The sequence below is a fragment of the Rhinoderma darwinii genome, chromosome 3 (assembly GCF_050947455.1).
Source record: "Rhinoderma darwinii isolate aRhiDar2 chromosome 3, aRhiDar2.hap1, whole genome shotgun sequence".
Taxonomy (NCBI): domain Eukaryota; kingdom Metazoa; phylum Chordata; class Amphibia; order Anura; family Rhinodermatidae; genus Rhinoderma; species Rhinoderma darwinii.
In genome coordinates this window covers 329,007,571-329,022,942 of record NC_134689.1, presented here as the reverse complement: position 1 = coordinate 329,022,942, position 15,372 = coordinate 329,007,571, and the positions used below count along the sequence as shown (strand labels likewise).

Genomic DNA, 15,372 nt, shown 5'->3' with positions numbered 1-15,372 from the left:
GAACAGTGGTTAACAGCTTTTACCGGTATATTTATCATACCATACTAAATAATACTAGTCAACCGGTCACTTTACTGGGGCCTCACATTTGGCCTTTAGGCCTCATGCTCACTTGAGTTTTTTTCTTCCGGGTGCTATCAGGTTTTTTTTACTGATAGCACCCTGACACATTTATTTCAATGGCGCCACGCACACTTCCGTTTTTTAACGGAACCATGCTGCCGTTCCGTAAAAAATATGACAGGTCCTACTGTCCGTATTTGATGGAACAGTCTCGGCCTTTTCATTGATTTGGTCCGTGAAACAACGTAATGCACACGGAAGCCATCCGCGTACAGTCCGTATTTCACGGATCTGTCATTAGCGGCCATACAACGGCCAACGGATGTGTGCATGAGGCATTAAATTGTTGAGAAAGGGCCACTCATGTTCAGTCAGGGCCAGATTAAAGGGTGGGTGTGACAGGTAATCACAATGGCTAAGAGGTCAAGGAGGCACATATATTTTTCAACAAAATAACATTGTGACTTGTGGATGTTGAGTTCTTTTTAAGAAACGTGATTAGTCTGCTTCAATCCAGATGCTTGGCGAAGCACCTTTATCGTATAATGGTAAATTGTACCTCTTCAGCCCCTTTAGCTATTTTATTTGTATCCTAGGTTAGTACTCGAGATCTATGCTGATGAGGTATATATAAATTAAAAAGTAAATCTCAGCTTGGTTCGGAGGACGAGCATGTTATTTCCAGGCGTTTATAGGATTTTGTCAAAGAAGGGTTCATGAACATGTGCCCAAACATAAGCACACACATGGACACGCAACTACATCTGTGTCCTCCGTTACTTTCTCTCTCAATTAAAAAAAACCTGAGATGTATGGCGTGAGATGTTAAACAAACGTAAATAAAAACTTATTCCTCCAACGGATGCCTCCGGTAGAAGCCATCCGTCACGATAGACTCCCATGTTAAAAAAACATATACGTCGCAGCCATCCAGTAAACAAATGCATATGTTAAAGGTATACGTGTTTTAACATTGAAGTCTACTGGCGACGGATGGCCGCCGAATGGCATCCAGACTCCCCTCCCATGTTAAAAAAAAAATGTATGTTTAAAGTATTGGTTCTTTTTACTGGATAGCTGTGATGGATCATTGGCCATCAGTCACCCATAGACTTCCATGTGAAAAAAAGATACGTTTAACAAATCCGTTTTTTTACTGGATGGCACGAGATTGTATTAAATTAATATTATGACAAATTGTATAACTTAATGCAAGTCAAGAAAAAGTAAGGGTGGACTCATCTGTAGTTGTCTAAATACAAAGCTGTAACAGCCACCTGCCAGCTAAGGGTATGTTCACACGGCGGGGGTCCGTAACGGCTGAAATTACGGGGATGTTTCAGCCTGAAAACATCCCCGTAATTTCAGCCGTACCGGCATGTGCAGGCGCTTGAACGCCGCGTCAATTACGGCCGTAATTAGCGCTGCTATTCATTGGAGTCAATGAATAGCGGCTCCAATTACGCCCCAAGAAGTGACAGGTCACTTCTTTGACGCGGGCGTCTATTTACGCGCCGTCATTTGACAGCGGCGCGTAAATATACGCCTCGTGTGAACAGACAAACGTCTGCCCATTGCTTTCAATGGGCAGATGTTTGTCAGCGCTATTGAGGCGCTATTTTCGGGCGTATTTCGGGGCAAAAACGCCCGATTTACGTCCGTAAATAGGCCGTGTGAACATACCCTAACAGTGCCAGTTACATGCCCTCTCGAAAGTGCAAGTAATATACTTCCTACCAACAGTGCTTTTTGGCACGGTTCTTGCTCATGGCCCTGGTAGCCTGGCATATACAGTCACACGCACACACCCTAACCTTGATTTGGTAAGGCATAATGTTATTTCCGTTTCAATATTTTTATTACATTTTTATATATATAAACTAACATGTACAGAAATACAAAATAGCGATACAGTTTAATGGGTTACAACTAAGAGGTTGCCAGGCACTGTTTATCTCTGATAAAATAATAATATAATAGTAATGCCCTAAATTCTATTTAGACTATATGTAACATACACAGGTTAGATTACATGATTACCCCCAGGGTCTAATATGGCCTGTAAAGCCCTGCTGTCTTCTATAGCGGCTATAAGCTCACCTGTTGATTATGTACGACAGGCTTGTTTCAATGGAGATTGAGTGCTGCTGTATTTATTCAGAGCCCATGACAGGTGTATATTGTATGATTTGTTACAGTCCTTACTTGTACAGTTGTTTCATTTGTTCAGTTTTATTAGCAGTGCTATTTTTAATCTTGAGACGAGGCCAATTCTCCTTGCACATTAACCATTTGTAAAGTGTTCTAGTAGGCCATGTTCACACAAGGCATCTTTCTGCTATTTTTTACAAGTAGCTGTTACATCTGAGTGTATGCATACCTGCCAACAGTTCTGCTTTTTGTGGGACTGTCCCACAAACCGGACCTCAGAAGGGGTGTGGCTTGTTTATATTTGCATAAAAATATGTATTTCTAGGCTGTTTTGAAGGAATTCCTGGTTATAGTGGGCTGAGCTTAAAGGAGAATTCCCAGAATCGAAAATTCTTAGGTACCTCCTGCACTCAAGCTCCACCTTACTGTAGGGGGTGCAGAGGATCTGTGGGTTTGGGACCTCCGTTCACGAGATCGGTGGGGTTCCCAGTGGTGTGGCCCCCCAAGCGTTTAGACAATTATCACCCATTCTGTGGATAATTCAATGGATATCAGCAGCACTAGATCAAAAGACATATAAATATAAGTAGGTGGGTTGCACACCGAAAGGACATGGTCCAATGGCCAAGCATTGAGAAAAGCGCACACTGAGCTGAAACGTCGCATGTGGGAACAAAAGGATCACTTTTACTTTTGGAGTGCTGTCTGATTTCCAATTTTTTATTCCGGGGATAGGTTATTATTGTCGATTCAGGGACAACCCCTTTAAAGTGTCCTGTGATTTGGGATTTAAATGTTGGGAGGCACGTTGTATAGGAGTTTATAGACTTACATGCTATTTTTAGGGCTTGTAGTCATTTTTATTGTTAATCTTTATTTATTGCAGTGTTTTGTTTTTAAATCTCAGTATGCCCTATCCCATCCCATATCTCGGTATGGCCTATCCCACATCTAAAGGAATTATGGAAAACTGCAAAAAAACAATTATTTTTATGTGTGATTTTCTGCAATGTCTTATTTAAAAATGTATTTATTTTGTTTATTGTGTCAATGCATTTCCAGTACCAGACTTTCTTCATTCTAAGCATGGTGCCAGTATCACTTGGGCATCTATAATGTCCCCGTTTGCATCACTTCCCTTTGTTCACTCAAATTATTCTAAGTGCGGTAATTATATATGTTCATCTGCTGATTCCCCTGTGTATACGACTCATTCCATATACATTACAGGCTCATATAGGGAAGTCTGTATTTTCGCTTATGTTTATAGTCTATGCTGTTATTGATTTCTATGCAAGTATGATTGAATGGTCATGTATGTGTTCTTGTAATTGTATTTCCAATAGTAATAAAACGAATACCTTATTTGTGGCTTAAAGGAACACTCCTGGAAGAAACTGATACATCGAATTATGTGTAGCGTAGGGCATCAGGGGGCGGAGCATGACTTTTCTCAGCCTTGTAAATGACATAACACACTTTATATGTTTTTCCAGAACTGTTCCTTTAAAACAAAATAGGGGGATAGATTTTATGTGAACAGTCAAACATCAGGTCATACAAAATTGCCTTTCATCACATAGGGGCCTTATATTTACAATAATAGGTGCAACGCAGACATGGGCATTGCCCAGTGCTATGTAACTTAGTAATTAGTTCGCATTAGAGATCTGGAGGAGCAAAATGCAACACTGAGGGCGATAGACAATCTTGAGCGAAGCATGCTGCTCACGGAGCATGCAGTTAGTGGGTTAGAAATGGAGGGTGAAGACATGGGTCAGCAGGATCAGGCAAGTAGCTGGGTTGATGTAGTTAGGGGCAGTAGAAAGGGGTCCAAGAAAAGGAAGGCCAATCCTGTTTCTGACATTCCAAGCAAAATTGCCAAGTTGGGTGATGATGCGAGGGTGTCAGTCTCAGAAGCGGCAGCCCTAGTGGATACTGATCTCCCTAACAGAACAGCCCAGCTAGTAGTCGGCGGGATGGTAATGCAGGTAAGCCAAGACAATTGATAGTCGTAGGGGATTCTATAATCAGGAAGACGGATAGAATAATTTGTCGCCAAGACCACCTCAACCGAATGGTTTGCTGTCTCCCTGGTGCCAGGGTTCGGCATGTGGTGGAACGGGTGGACAAATTGCTGGGAGGGGCTGGTGATGATCCAGCTGTTGTGGTCCATGTCGATACCAACGACAGAATAAATGGTAGGTGGAGGAGCCTTAAGAATAATTTTAAAGAACTAGGCTGCAAGCTGAAGGAAAGGACCTCCAAGGTTGTAGTCTCAGGAATACTGCCTGTGCCATGCGCATCACAGGAAAGACAGCGGGAGCTCAGGGAGTTAAATGCATGGCTAAAGTCTTGGTGTAGAGGAGAAGGCTTTGGGTTCCTAGAGCACTAGGCTGACTTTTCATTGGGGTAGAAACTGTATTCTGCAGATGATTTGCACCTAAATGGAAGGGGGTCCGCTGTGCTGGGGGAGAGAATTCTAGCTGGGGTGGCGAAGTATTTAAACTAGGGCTGAGGAGGGAGGTCAATGTAGAAAATAAAGGGGTAGTCAGGTTAGAAAGGGGTCAGACTATATTGGTGGGGAGAGAAACAGAATGTGGGGAGAGGACTAGACAACAGGATAAGGAGATCCTTTTGTTACAAAACAGCAGTGTAAATAAAAAGGCCCAAATAATGTCAAATCACATTTCTGATAATAAAAGTGAAAAACTGACAGGCAAGTTAAAGTGTATGTTCACAAATGGCAGAAGTCTAGCAAGCAAAATGGGGGAGCTGGAGGCCTTGATACTGGAAGAAAATATAGATATAGTTGGTGTTCCTGAAACATGGCTGGACTCTTCACATGACTGGGCTGTAAATCTACAGGGTTTTACACGGCTTCGGAAAGACAGGACAAATAGGAAAGGCGGTGGTGTATGTCTGTATGTGAGAAGTGATATGAAGGCGAGTGTGAAAGAGACAATAGTGGGTGAATACTGTGAGGAGGTTGAAACCTTGTGGGTGGAACTAGAAAGGGAGGTAAACACTGAAAAAATTACTTTTGGTGTAATCTATAGACCCCCCAATATAACTGAGGAGATGGAAGTTCAGCTATATAAACAGATGGAGCGGGCTGCACAGGCGGGTACTGTAGTGATAATGGGAGATTTTAATTTCCGGGATATTAATTGGTGTCATGGTTCAGCTTCAACTGCAAAGGGGAGACATTTCCTCAACCTGGGCCAGGTTGGGCCAGTTTGTGGAAGACCCGACTAGAGGTGAAGCTCTGTTGAATCTGGTCATTTCTAATAATGCAGATCTTGTTGGGAATGTCAATGTTCGTGAAAACCTTGGTAACAGTGCAATATAGTTACATTTTACCTATACTGTAAAAAACAAACGCAGGCTGGGAGGGCAAAAACATTTAATTTTAAGAAAGCCAATTTCCCCAGGATGAGGGCTGCAATTCAGGATATGGACTGGGAAGAACTAATGTCAAATAATGGAACAAATGATAAATGGGAGATTTTCAAAACTACCTTGGGTAATTATAGTGCAAAATTTATTTCTGTAGGTAACAAGTATAAACTACTAAAATGAAATCCCACATGGCTTACACCTTCTGTGAAAGGGCAATACATGACAAAAAAAGGGCATTTAAAAAATACAAATCTGAGGGTACAGCTGTAGCCTTTGTAAAATATAAAGAGCTTAATAAAATCTGTAAAGATGTAATAAAATTAGCAAAAATACAAAATGAAAGGCAGGTGGCCAAGGATAGTAAAACAAATCCCAAAAAATTCTTCAAGTATATAAATGCTAAAAAGCCAAGGTATGAACATGTAGGACCCCTAGATAGTGGTAATGGGGAGTTGGTCACAGGGGATCAAGAGAAGGCAGAGTTACTAAATGGGTTCTTTAGCTCTGTATATACAACTGAAGAAAGAGCAGCTGATGTAGCCGGTGCCAGTGCTGTTAATATATCAGTTGATATACTGAATTGGATGAATGTAGATATGGTCCAAGCTAAATAAAATAAAATAAATGTGCACAAGGCCCCGGGACCAGATGGGTTACACCCTAGAATTCTTAAAGAGCTTAGTTCAGTTATTTCTGTCCCCCTTTTCATAATATTCAGAGAATCTCTAGTGACTGGAATAGTGCCAAGGGACTGGCGCAGGGCAAATGTGGTGCCTATTTTCAAAAAGGGCTCTAGGTCTTCCCCGGGTAATTATAGACCAGTAAGCTTAACATCCATCGTGGGGAAAATGTTTGAGGGGCTATTGAGGGACTATATACAGGATTATGTGACGATAAATAGCATTATAAGTGACAGCCAGCACGGTTTTACTAAGGACAGAAGTTGTCAAACTAACCTAATCTGTTTTTATGAAGAGGTGAGCAGAAACCTAGACAGAGGGTCCGCTGTGGATATAGTGTTTTTGGACTTTGCAAAGGCATTTGACACTGTCCCCCATAGACGCCTAATGGGTAAATTAAGGACTATAGGTTTAGAAAATATAGTTTGTAATTGGATTGAGAATTGGCTCAAGGACCGTATCCAGAGAGTTGTGGTCAATGATTCCTACTCTGAATGGTCCCCGGTAATAAGTGGTGTACCCCAGGGTTCAGTGCTGGGACCACTATTATTCAACTTATTTATTAATTATATAGAGGATGGGATTAATAGCACTATTTCTATTTTTGCAGATGACACCAAGCTATGTAATATAGTTCAGTCTATGGAAGATGTTCGTGAATTGCAAGCGGATTTAAACAAACTGAGTGTTTGAGCATCCAGTTGGCAAATGAAGTTTAATGTAGATAAATGTAAAGTTATGCATATGGGTACCAACAACCTGCATGCATCATATGTCCTAGGGGGAGCTACACTGGCGGATTCACTTGTTGAGAAGGATCTGGGTGTACTTGTAAATCATAAACTAAATAACAGCATGCAATGTCAATCAGCTGCTTCAAAGGCCAGCAGGATATTGTCGTGTATAAAAAGAGGCATGGACTCGCGGGACAAGGATGCAATATTGCCACTTTACAAAGCATTAGTGAGGCCTCATCTAGAATATGCAGTTCAGTTCTGGGCTCCAGTTCATAGAAAGGATGCCCTGGAGTTGGAAAAAATAAAATGAAGAGCAACGAAGCTAATTAGGGGCATGGAGAATCTAAGTTATGAGGAAAGATTAAAAGAATTAAACCTATTTAGCCTTGAAAAAAGACGACTAAGGGGGGACATAATTAATTTATATAAATATATGAATGGCACATAGAAAAAATATGGTGAAATCCTGTTCCATGTAAAACCCCCTCAAAAAACAAGGGGGCACTCCCTCCGTCTGGAGAAAAAAAGGTTCAACCTGCAGAGGCGACAAGCCTTCTTTACTGTGAGAACTGTGAATCTATGGAATAGTCACCACAGGAGCTGGTAACAGCAGGGACAGTAGATGGCTTTAAAAAAGGCTTAGATAATTTCCTAGAACAAAAAAGTATTAGCTCCTATGTGTAGAAATTTTTCCCTTCCCTTTTCCCATCCCTTGGTTGAACTTGATGGACATGTGTCTTTTTTCAGCCGTACTAACTATGTAACTATGTAACATCCTGATTTCTTATGTGTGTAGAACATTGAATTTATATTACTGCAGTGGTGTTAATCCTTTACAGTCTTGTTATATTCTTTGCCCATAGGTTGTGACAGTGAACACTGGGGGCCACACTGCAGTAATCGCTGCCAGTGTCAAAACGAGGCATTGTGTAATCCTATTACTGGAGCCTGTGTATGCTCTGAAGGGTATAGAGGATGGCGTTGTGAGGACTGGTGCGATCCTGGGTCCTATGGCAAGGCCTGCCAGCTGAGGTGCCAGTGCCAAAATGGAGCAACATGTGACCACAGAACTGGCGAATGCCACTGTGCGCCTGGATACACTGGAGCTTTGTGAGTAGTCAAAAGTTATGCAATTTTGATTTAGAGTCTGATAGCTAAATCTAAGACCTATCAGCCTCCCTATTTCTCCGTAAAGTTCATCATATTTCCGGGATCATATTACTATATAATTATCCAGTCATATTATAAAAGTACAAGCATATAAGACTAGAGATAACAGCTGAAACAGCATATTAAAAGGGTGCATCCAGTTTGTTGCAGACTGTTTCATAGATATTTATTTTTATCTATTCCCATACTAGTTGTGAAGAACTGTGCCCACCAGGAAGTCACGGTGCTTTATGTGAGCTACGTTGCCCTTGCCAAAATGGGGGTGTATGTCACCATGTGACTGGAGAGTGTTCTTGCCCAGCAGGGTGGACGGTAGGAAGTCTGATTCTCAGCTCCAAATCATTGCATATCATATTAAGAACCTGTCTAACACAATCCTTCTTTACTCTTTCTACTACATAGGGTTCTGTCTGTGCTCTGCCATGTCCTTCAGGAAGATATGGAGGGAATTGCAGCCAAGAATGCCAGTGTCATAATGGAGGGCAGTGTGACCCTGTGACTGGAAGGTGTCAGTGCGCAGCGGGATACACTGGAGAGAGGTAAAACCAGCAGCTCACTGCAGCCACCTAGTGGTCATGTTTATTCCTCTACCAGGTAATCCGGTGTATCGGTTTTGATTGTTATACCCAGTGTTTAAAAAGGCATTTCTGACAAAAATAAAAAATAATTGCCAATAAATATGTCACTGGGAAATATTTATCAAAATTGGTGCAACGGAAAAGTGGAGACGTTGCCCATAGAAATCATTCAAGTTCAAGCTCTCATTTTTCAGAGGCCATCTTAAAAGAAAAATAAGCAAATTGATTGGTTGCTATAGACAACTACTCCACTTTTCCTTTTGCACTAGTTTTAATAAATCTCCCCCAACCAATATTTCCTTAATTCCCACATGGGTTGACATCTAGCTTTCCCACATTCCTGAATGGCAAATCTGCCTAGTTATGCGTTTAAACTTGCCACGAAAGGTCATCAGATTTTCATATATTAGGGAGAAATGTACTTTCAAAGGCATACAACAGGAATTGTATGGACTGATTTGCAAGTAACAGTAGGTACGAATGATGCTTATTTGGGAGAATTACTACATAATTGTATGACCTATGCTAGGCAGGTTTATCTCCTGTCATCATGCCGGGTTTACACTCCTGTCTCTGCATGAGCAGCCAAAACGACCATGTACCCAGTGCACACCTATGGAAGCATCTGCTGCATGGCAGTCGCCAGACTTTAGGTACCGTGCTTTATTTAAGCCTAGCTTATAAGTCATAACTCCGCAATACAAGGAATATGTGGTTCACCTTCCCAGTAAAATATAACTGACATCAATAAAACAATTCTCAAATTGACTCAGCCTTTTGTCAAATAGCGTTGTATGATTATCAGGCTAAGTGGTCAACTAGAACCTGTAGGCCCAGGCGTAAACTGAAGCTCCTTGCCCCAATGCAAAATTTGTAACAGAGCCCGCGCTGTGTTACATTTATAATACTGGTGTATTATAATGTGGCAGTGGGGCCATTGGAATCCCTAAGGTACCAGGATCGGGTGCCGCTTCTACCTCTGCATCCCCTATAGCTTTCCCCTGAAGGCCACTTTATTATGCCTGATGCAGATGGCAGAGCATAGCAGTAACTCCGCTAACAGGGGAATTGAATCATTTTTGTTATACTGCTTTTGATGGTGAGGTGGTCAGTCAGTTTAGAATCTCACTTTTAAGGGGCATTTACAGCTTTCGGGACTATTTGTATGGTTCTGGGCAGTCGTAGCTATTACTACCCAGTGTAAATGCACAAAAAGAATAATAAAATTATTGTATATTGTTAATACAATTGGTCCTTCAGACATAAAAATCATCATTATTGTTTGTCAAATTGTTAAATGTAAACGTTTGTCCGATTTTTGCACTGCACATACTTTCTGGAAAAGATTGGCTGTACATTTGACAATGGCGACATATGTACAATCATTTAATGTTTTAAATGTCCATCTTTAGGGTTAAAATGACTACGCGTCAGAGATCCTTCATCGGTGTTCTGCAAAATTAAAAGGGGTTGACCCGATTCTTGAAAATGTGTTGATGCCAGTAGTACTGCACATGACCACTGAGGCAACTGATCGGCTGCAATGGTCATGTGCAGGTACGGCACGTCATCGCTGACATCTTGTAAACAAAGATCGGCTTTTTTTTTTTCTCGTTAAATTCTAGTTGTGTCACTAATGTCAGGCAAAGGAGTTAGGCCTCCTGCACACTGCCGCAGCTGTGCATATGATCCGTGATTATAGCAGGGATGTGTCGCCGGGTATCATCCGCGGGCCGTCCACAATCACGGATTGTGCACACAGAAGATGTGCATTCATTTCAATGAGCCCAGACCGCAAATGCGGACCGTATAATGACATGTCCTATTTTTTTTTGTGGTAGGGACTCCGGGCAATGCACGGACCGTGGAACCCACGGTTGTGTGCATTGGCCCATAGAAAAGCATGTATTCTATACTATCCGCAATTGTGGATAGTATATGGCCGCAAAACTGCTGTCGTGTGCATGACGCCTTAGAGCGTGCTCAGTCCACACTTAACGACCAGTTTGGTCATATACATGCAGCATTGCCTGTTTTTAGGGCATCGTATAGTGTTTTTATCTTAGCACACCCATCATTTTTTTTCAGAGTAACCCACCTAATATTCGATTTCATGTAGGACATTGAACCTAATGTCTACTGTATCTATGTTTGCTGTTTATTTAAATAGGATCTGTGTTCCTTGTTATCAGCCATTTCAGGCTGTGAAGTGCCTGACTGTAGTTCCCCTATGATAACCATTTTATTCTATATATTTTCAGTTCTGATTATTTCCAGGAATAATTATATGCATATTGTATGTATGAATAACATTAGCAACTCTTTATGCTCTTTATCCTTTTTTAATTTGTAAATTTTAGGCATAGAGTTCCTTTGATTGAGTTTTTTATTATCTTTTTATCATTAGTTTATAATCTCCAGTGCAAGCTCTTTAATGTTTTCATTTCTTCAATAGATAAATAATAAACCACCAACATCACACACGTTTGGAAAATTTCCATCTTTGTGTTTGTAAATAATATTTGTATATAATTTGCATATTGTGACATCAAAACATGCGGATGACATATTGATAAGCGGTGCTACATTCGTGCTGCTCATCTCTCCTGGCAGAAGCAGTCTGTCAATCATCACTTCTGCAGGAAGTTCCTCTCCAGTGCTGAACTCTTGCACAGCAAGGAGAACATACATGTTAGTGGCTGCAAACAGGCCGCTGACACGTAGCAACAGAAAAGCAGCTCCAGGGAGGAAATAAGTAGTTAATGTGGCTAGAAGGCTGTGTGTCTTACGGACATTTTGGGTGATATTTGGGGGCCGGGGCTATGAATGTCACTAGGGCTATTCTGACTGGCAATAAGGGAATATTGTGGCTGGCACTGTGGCTAGCAGTCGGGGGGCACACTGTGGCTTTATTGGGGCTGGCACATTTTGGGGGTGATACTGTGGCTGACACTCTGTATGGGGGTGCTCTGTGGTGGGCACTGCAGTAAACACTTCAGCTGCTACAGACTCTCATTTTGAACAAGCTATAAATGTTATTCAATCAGTGATTAACAAGAAGCTCCTGCTTCTCTTCAAAAAGGTTGTGCAGCAGCTCAGGTTAATGCAAATTAGAAGTGATATCGGAGTTTTCGTGATTCTGTGGCCTGCAGTCTTGTGCTTTTATAGAGTCACAGAGGTCCTTGGTCTAGTCTTATAATTTACAGTTCGGTAAGGGCATTTTCCCACATATGCTGTTTGTGGATCCTGCCTTTAGCTGTTTATGCTGCTGCATCAGTTCAAAATATATGTTGATGTTGTATTTTCTGCTATTATAATTCTGACAGTCATTTTTTTTTTTTTACTTTTCAGTATGTATTCATATACTCCTATCACAAAATACAGTCAGGATAACCAGTGTATGGCAAAATATAACATCTTTATTAGATACAAGATAAAATACAGAATATATGATGGAACGACAAACTCATGATACAAGGATCCCCATACACAAATCCTAAAAACATCCCATAGAAATAAATACTGCAAAGTGCAAGTGCCTGAACAATAAATGCAGCAGCCCTATAGTGACAAGTGCCAAGTTAGGGAAAACAATTAAAGTGTACCTAAACGTTTGACAAACTTCTGACATGTCATAGTATCAGAAGTTTGGATTGGTGGGGGTCCGAGCACGGAGACCCCCACCAATCGCTAGAACAATGCAGCTGAAGCATTTGTGTGAGCGCTCAGCCGCTTCGTGTCTATTCGGCTTTTTCCGGAAATCTGATGTATGGGAGTACAGGCTCATAGACTTTATATTGAGTCCGTACACGATACATGTATTTCCCGGAAAAAGCCGAACAGACACGGAGCGACGGAGCGCTCACACGAGCACTTCAGCTGCTTCATTCTAGCGATTGGTGGGGGTCTGTACTCGGACCCCCACCAATCCAAACTTCTGACATGTCACTATGACATGTCAGAAGTTTGTCAAACGTTTAGCTACACTTTAAACTAGACAGGCACAAAAAGGAGGACAGAATACAGACCAAAAGAAGGGGACCCTGATCCCCAACATGTGTTTCCCCACCTGCTTCGTCCGGGGGTCTTTGCTGTATTTATTCATGTAATTTTTTTTTATACTGGTTATCCTGCCTGTATTTTGTGATAGGAGTATTTGATTTGCTATTCAGGTGGGATCATTTATTGGTGATTTTTGAGTCCTCTTCTGGAGAAAGTATGTATTCATAGTATAGGGTATGCTAAGTTTGCTGTTCCTGACTTGGTTAGATGTCCTTACCTTATACAGCTACTTCTCATTTTTGGGGCTACACTGTAAGTACAAGCTGATCTGTGCCAAGTGCTACACCTGTATTACGTAGAACTTTTTACTGATATTACAGATGACCAGAGTGAACCCGCACAAAATGATTGTCCTAGTTCTGTCAGGCCATTTAACCTGCTGTAATGCTTCTCGTGATGTGGATGGTTTTTGTCCTTTTTAATTAACGTGTTTGAGGCATTCTTCTACCTGCCGGAGTAAACAACAATGGCCAATGGTTTTAAGAACTGCTGAAGTCATCAGCGGACACTTGATGTGACACAGAGTTCAATAAAGAAACTCAATATTGTATTTTATTAAAGAAGCAGAGGACGTGTTTTACAGGTTACACGCAGCCTGTGTCATCTCCACTCCAAAGCATTAGCATTATTGCTACTATTTATTTATAAAGTATTGGCCAGATGCCACAGAAGTCCTCGGATTCGTTTTTTTTCCATTCGTGTAACTATAGATATCTCAGAATGAGAACCTTTTAGAGAAAGTACTTGTCACCATTATACAAGCCTTTTTTGAAAGCCAAGATTATAGGGAGAGCAAACGGGGAAATGCCCTGCACCCCCCACCATCTAAAGTCCGCATTTAAAAAGCATTAAACACCTGACTTTTTATTAAATTAGAATATATTGATAATTATAGAATATAATACATTGATTCTGCCGGCTGCACGCAGCACCAAGAGTTTATCCTCAGTTCTGCCACTCTGTTTTTGATAGGGACAGGGTGCTAGCCACACCAAGATTGAACTCGGCCCACATTAGCTTTCTTCTGTATTGGGATTGAGTATAGCAGGTCAGTGATATAATGTACCTTAGACCATACCATGAAAGATTAGATGTACAAATACACCAGCATCATCATGGTATGAACAGAAAATACCGGAGATGGACACACACACGGACACACACACACACACACACACGCACACACGCACACACACGCACACACACACACACACGCCTTGCTTGGCACCGATTCATAATTGTGTTCACTGTGAGTGCTGCTGCTTTCCATTTTGCATATATATATATATTTTCTTTGTTTCCTTTCTTTCCCAAAAGGAAGGGCCCCTTTTGCCAAAGGGCCCCACCAAAGTTGATTCACCTCTGAATGTATATTATGTAGACATTTAATTGAACCAAAAAAAGGTTATGTATCTCGCTGTAAAATATATCCACAATACAAACTGGAAAGCCTGACATTTTGGCACATTTTAAATACTGTTGTATTCAAGGTGGCAATTATTATGATAGAACGGTAGGGTGACATTCATTATAGACAAACCCTTTGGTCTGATAGATATAATAGGTATATAGTCTCAAAGGATATTTGGTTGGTTCTTCACTTATGACTCACTTTGTAGTACTTCACAATCTCTAAAACCTTTATAGCAGTGGTGTAGCTGTAGGGGTTGCAGTTGCTACCGGGCCTCTCGCCACTCCAGCGCAGTAGTGCTGTGCTACACCCTGGCTGCTACATCGCTGGGTTATTTATGTACCCCAGCAAAGTGGCTGATAGCATAGGTGGCTGTTTACCCGGTGGCTGTGACATAGACTTAGCTCTCCCCAATGCCCCCCTATGCGGTAAGGAAAGGAAAGGATTGGTCCTCTCACCCAGCTTACTTACATGAAACAGGACACCCATTGTGCCATCTGTACAGTCAGCCTTCTTCCCTAAGCCTTTGCCCTCCTCCCCGTAAGCTAGCGGACCTGTGTAGAGGGAGGGACAAGGCTGTAGGAAGAGAAACCAGCTTGCACCTTCCTATAGCCATCCTGATTTGCAGCAGCGCTCGGCTCTTCCTGCCTCTAGCATCTGACTCCAGCAGTAGCTACTAGTGTCCTATAGTCAGTATGAGTTTTCACGCTGTATACCGCAAAATCGCTGCAAAGCTGTGACATTTTATCATGATTATGCGGTAATTGCAGTAAAAAAAAAAGCCCAAAACAGCAGCACTAAAGTGTAGTATGTTTGTTTTGCTGAACAGTCCGACCTGAGCGCTGACTGCTTAACCTGGGAGACAATAAATAGATATCTCTAAATACATATATAAGGCTGGGTTTACATCACGCTTAAGAGCTGCATTCAGCGTATACATGTGCGATGAGGAAACCTCCTGGTGTATACGCCAAATATAAAGCCTGTCACTATATATCATACAGTAGACAAATAGAAGATATTGAGGCACTCACCGGACTTGCAACAAAATGTATTTATTCAAAGATCTCGGTCAGGATGTGGAATTAGCCTATGGCCGTTTCACGTGCGTACACGCT

General features: G+C 41.5%; 1 protein-coding gene across 5 annotated transcripts in view; it reads left to right on the top strand.

The window, feature by feature from the left end:
• Nucleotides 1–15,372, top strand: part of MEGF11 (multiple EGF like domains 11) — a 454,207-nt gene that overhangs the window by 236,485 nt on the left and 202,350 nt on the right. For 4 of the 5 annotated variants that reach the window (XM_075858313.1, XM_075858314.1, XM_075858310.1 and 1 more), the window contains exons 6-8: nucleotides 7,873–8,143; nucleotides 8,395–8,515; nucleotides 8,606–8,742. In XM_075858313.1, the coding sequence (XP_075714428.1) occupies nucleotides 7,873–8,143; nucleotides 8,395–8,515; nucleotides 8,606–8,742 (529 nt within the window). The remainder of the gene's footprint in view (nucleotides 1–7,872; nucleotides 8,144–8,394; nucleotides 8,516–8,605; nucleotides 8,743–15,372) is intronic. The other variant, XM_075858312.1, reaches the window with a different exon arrangement.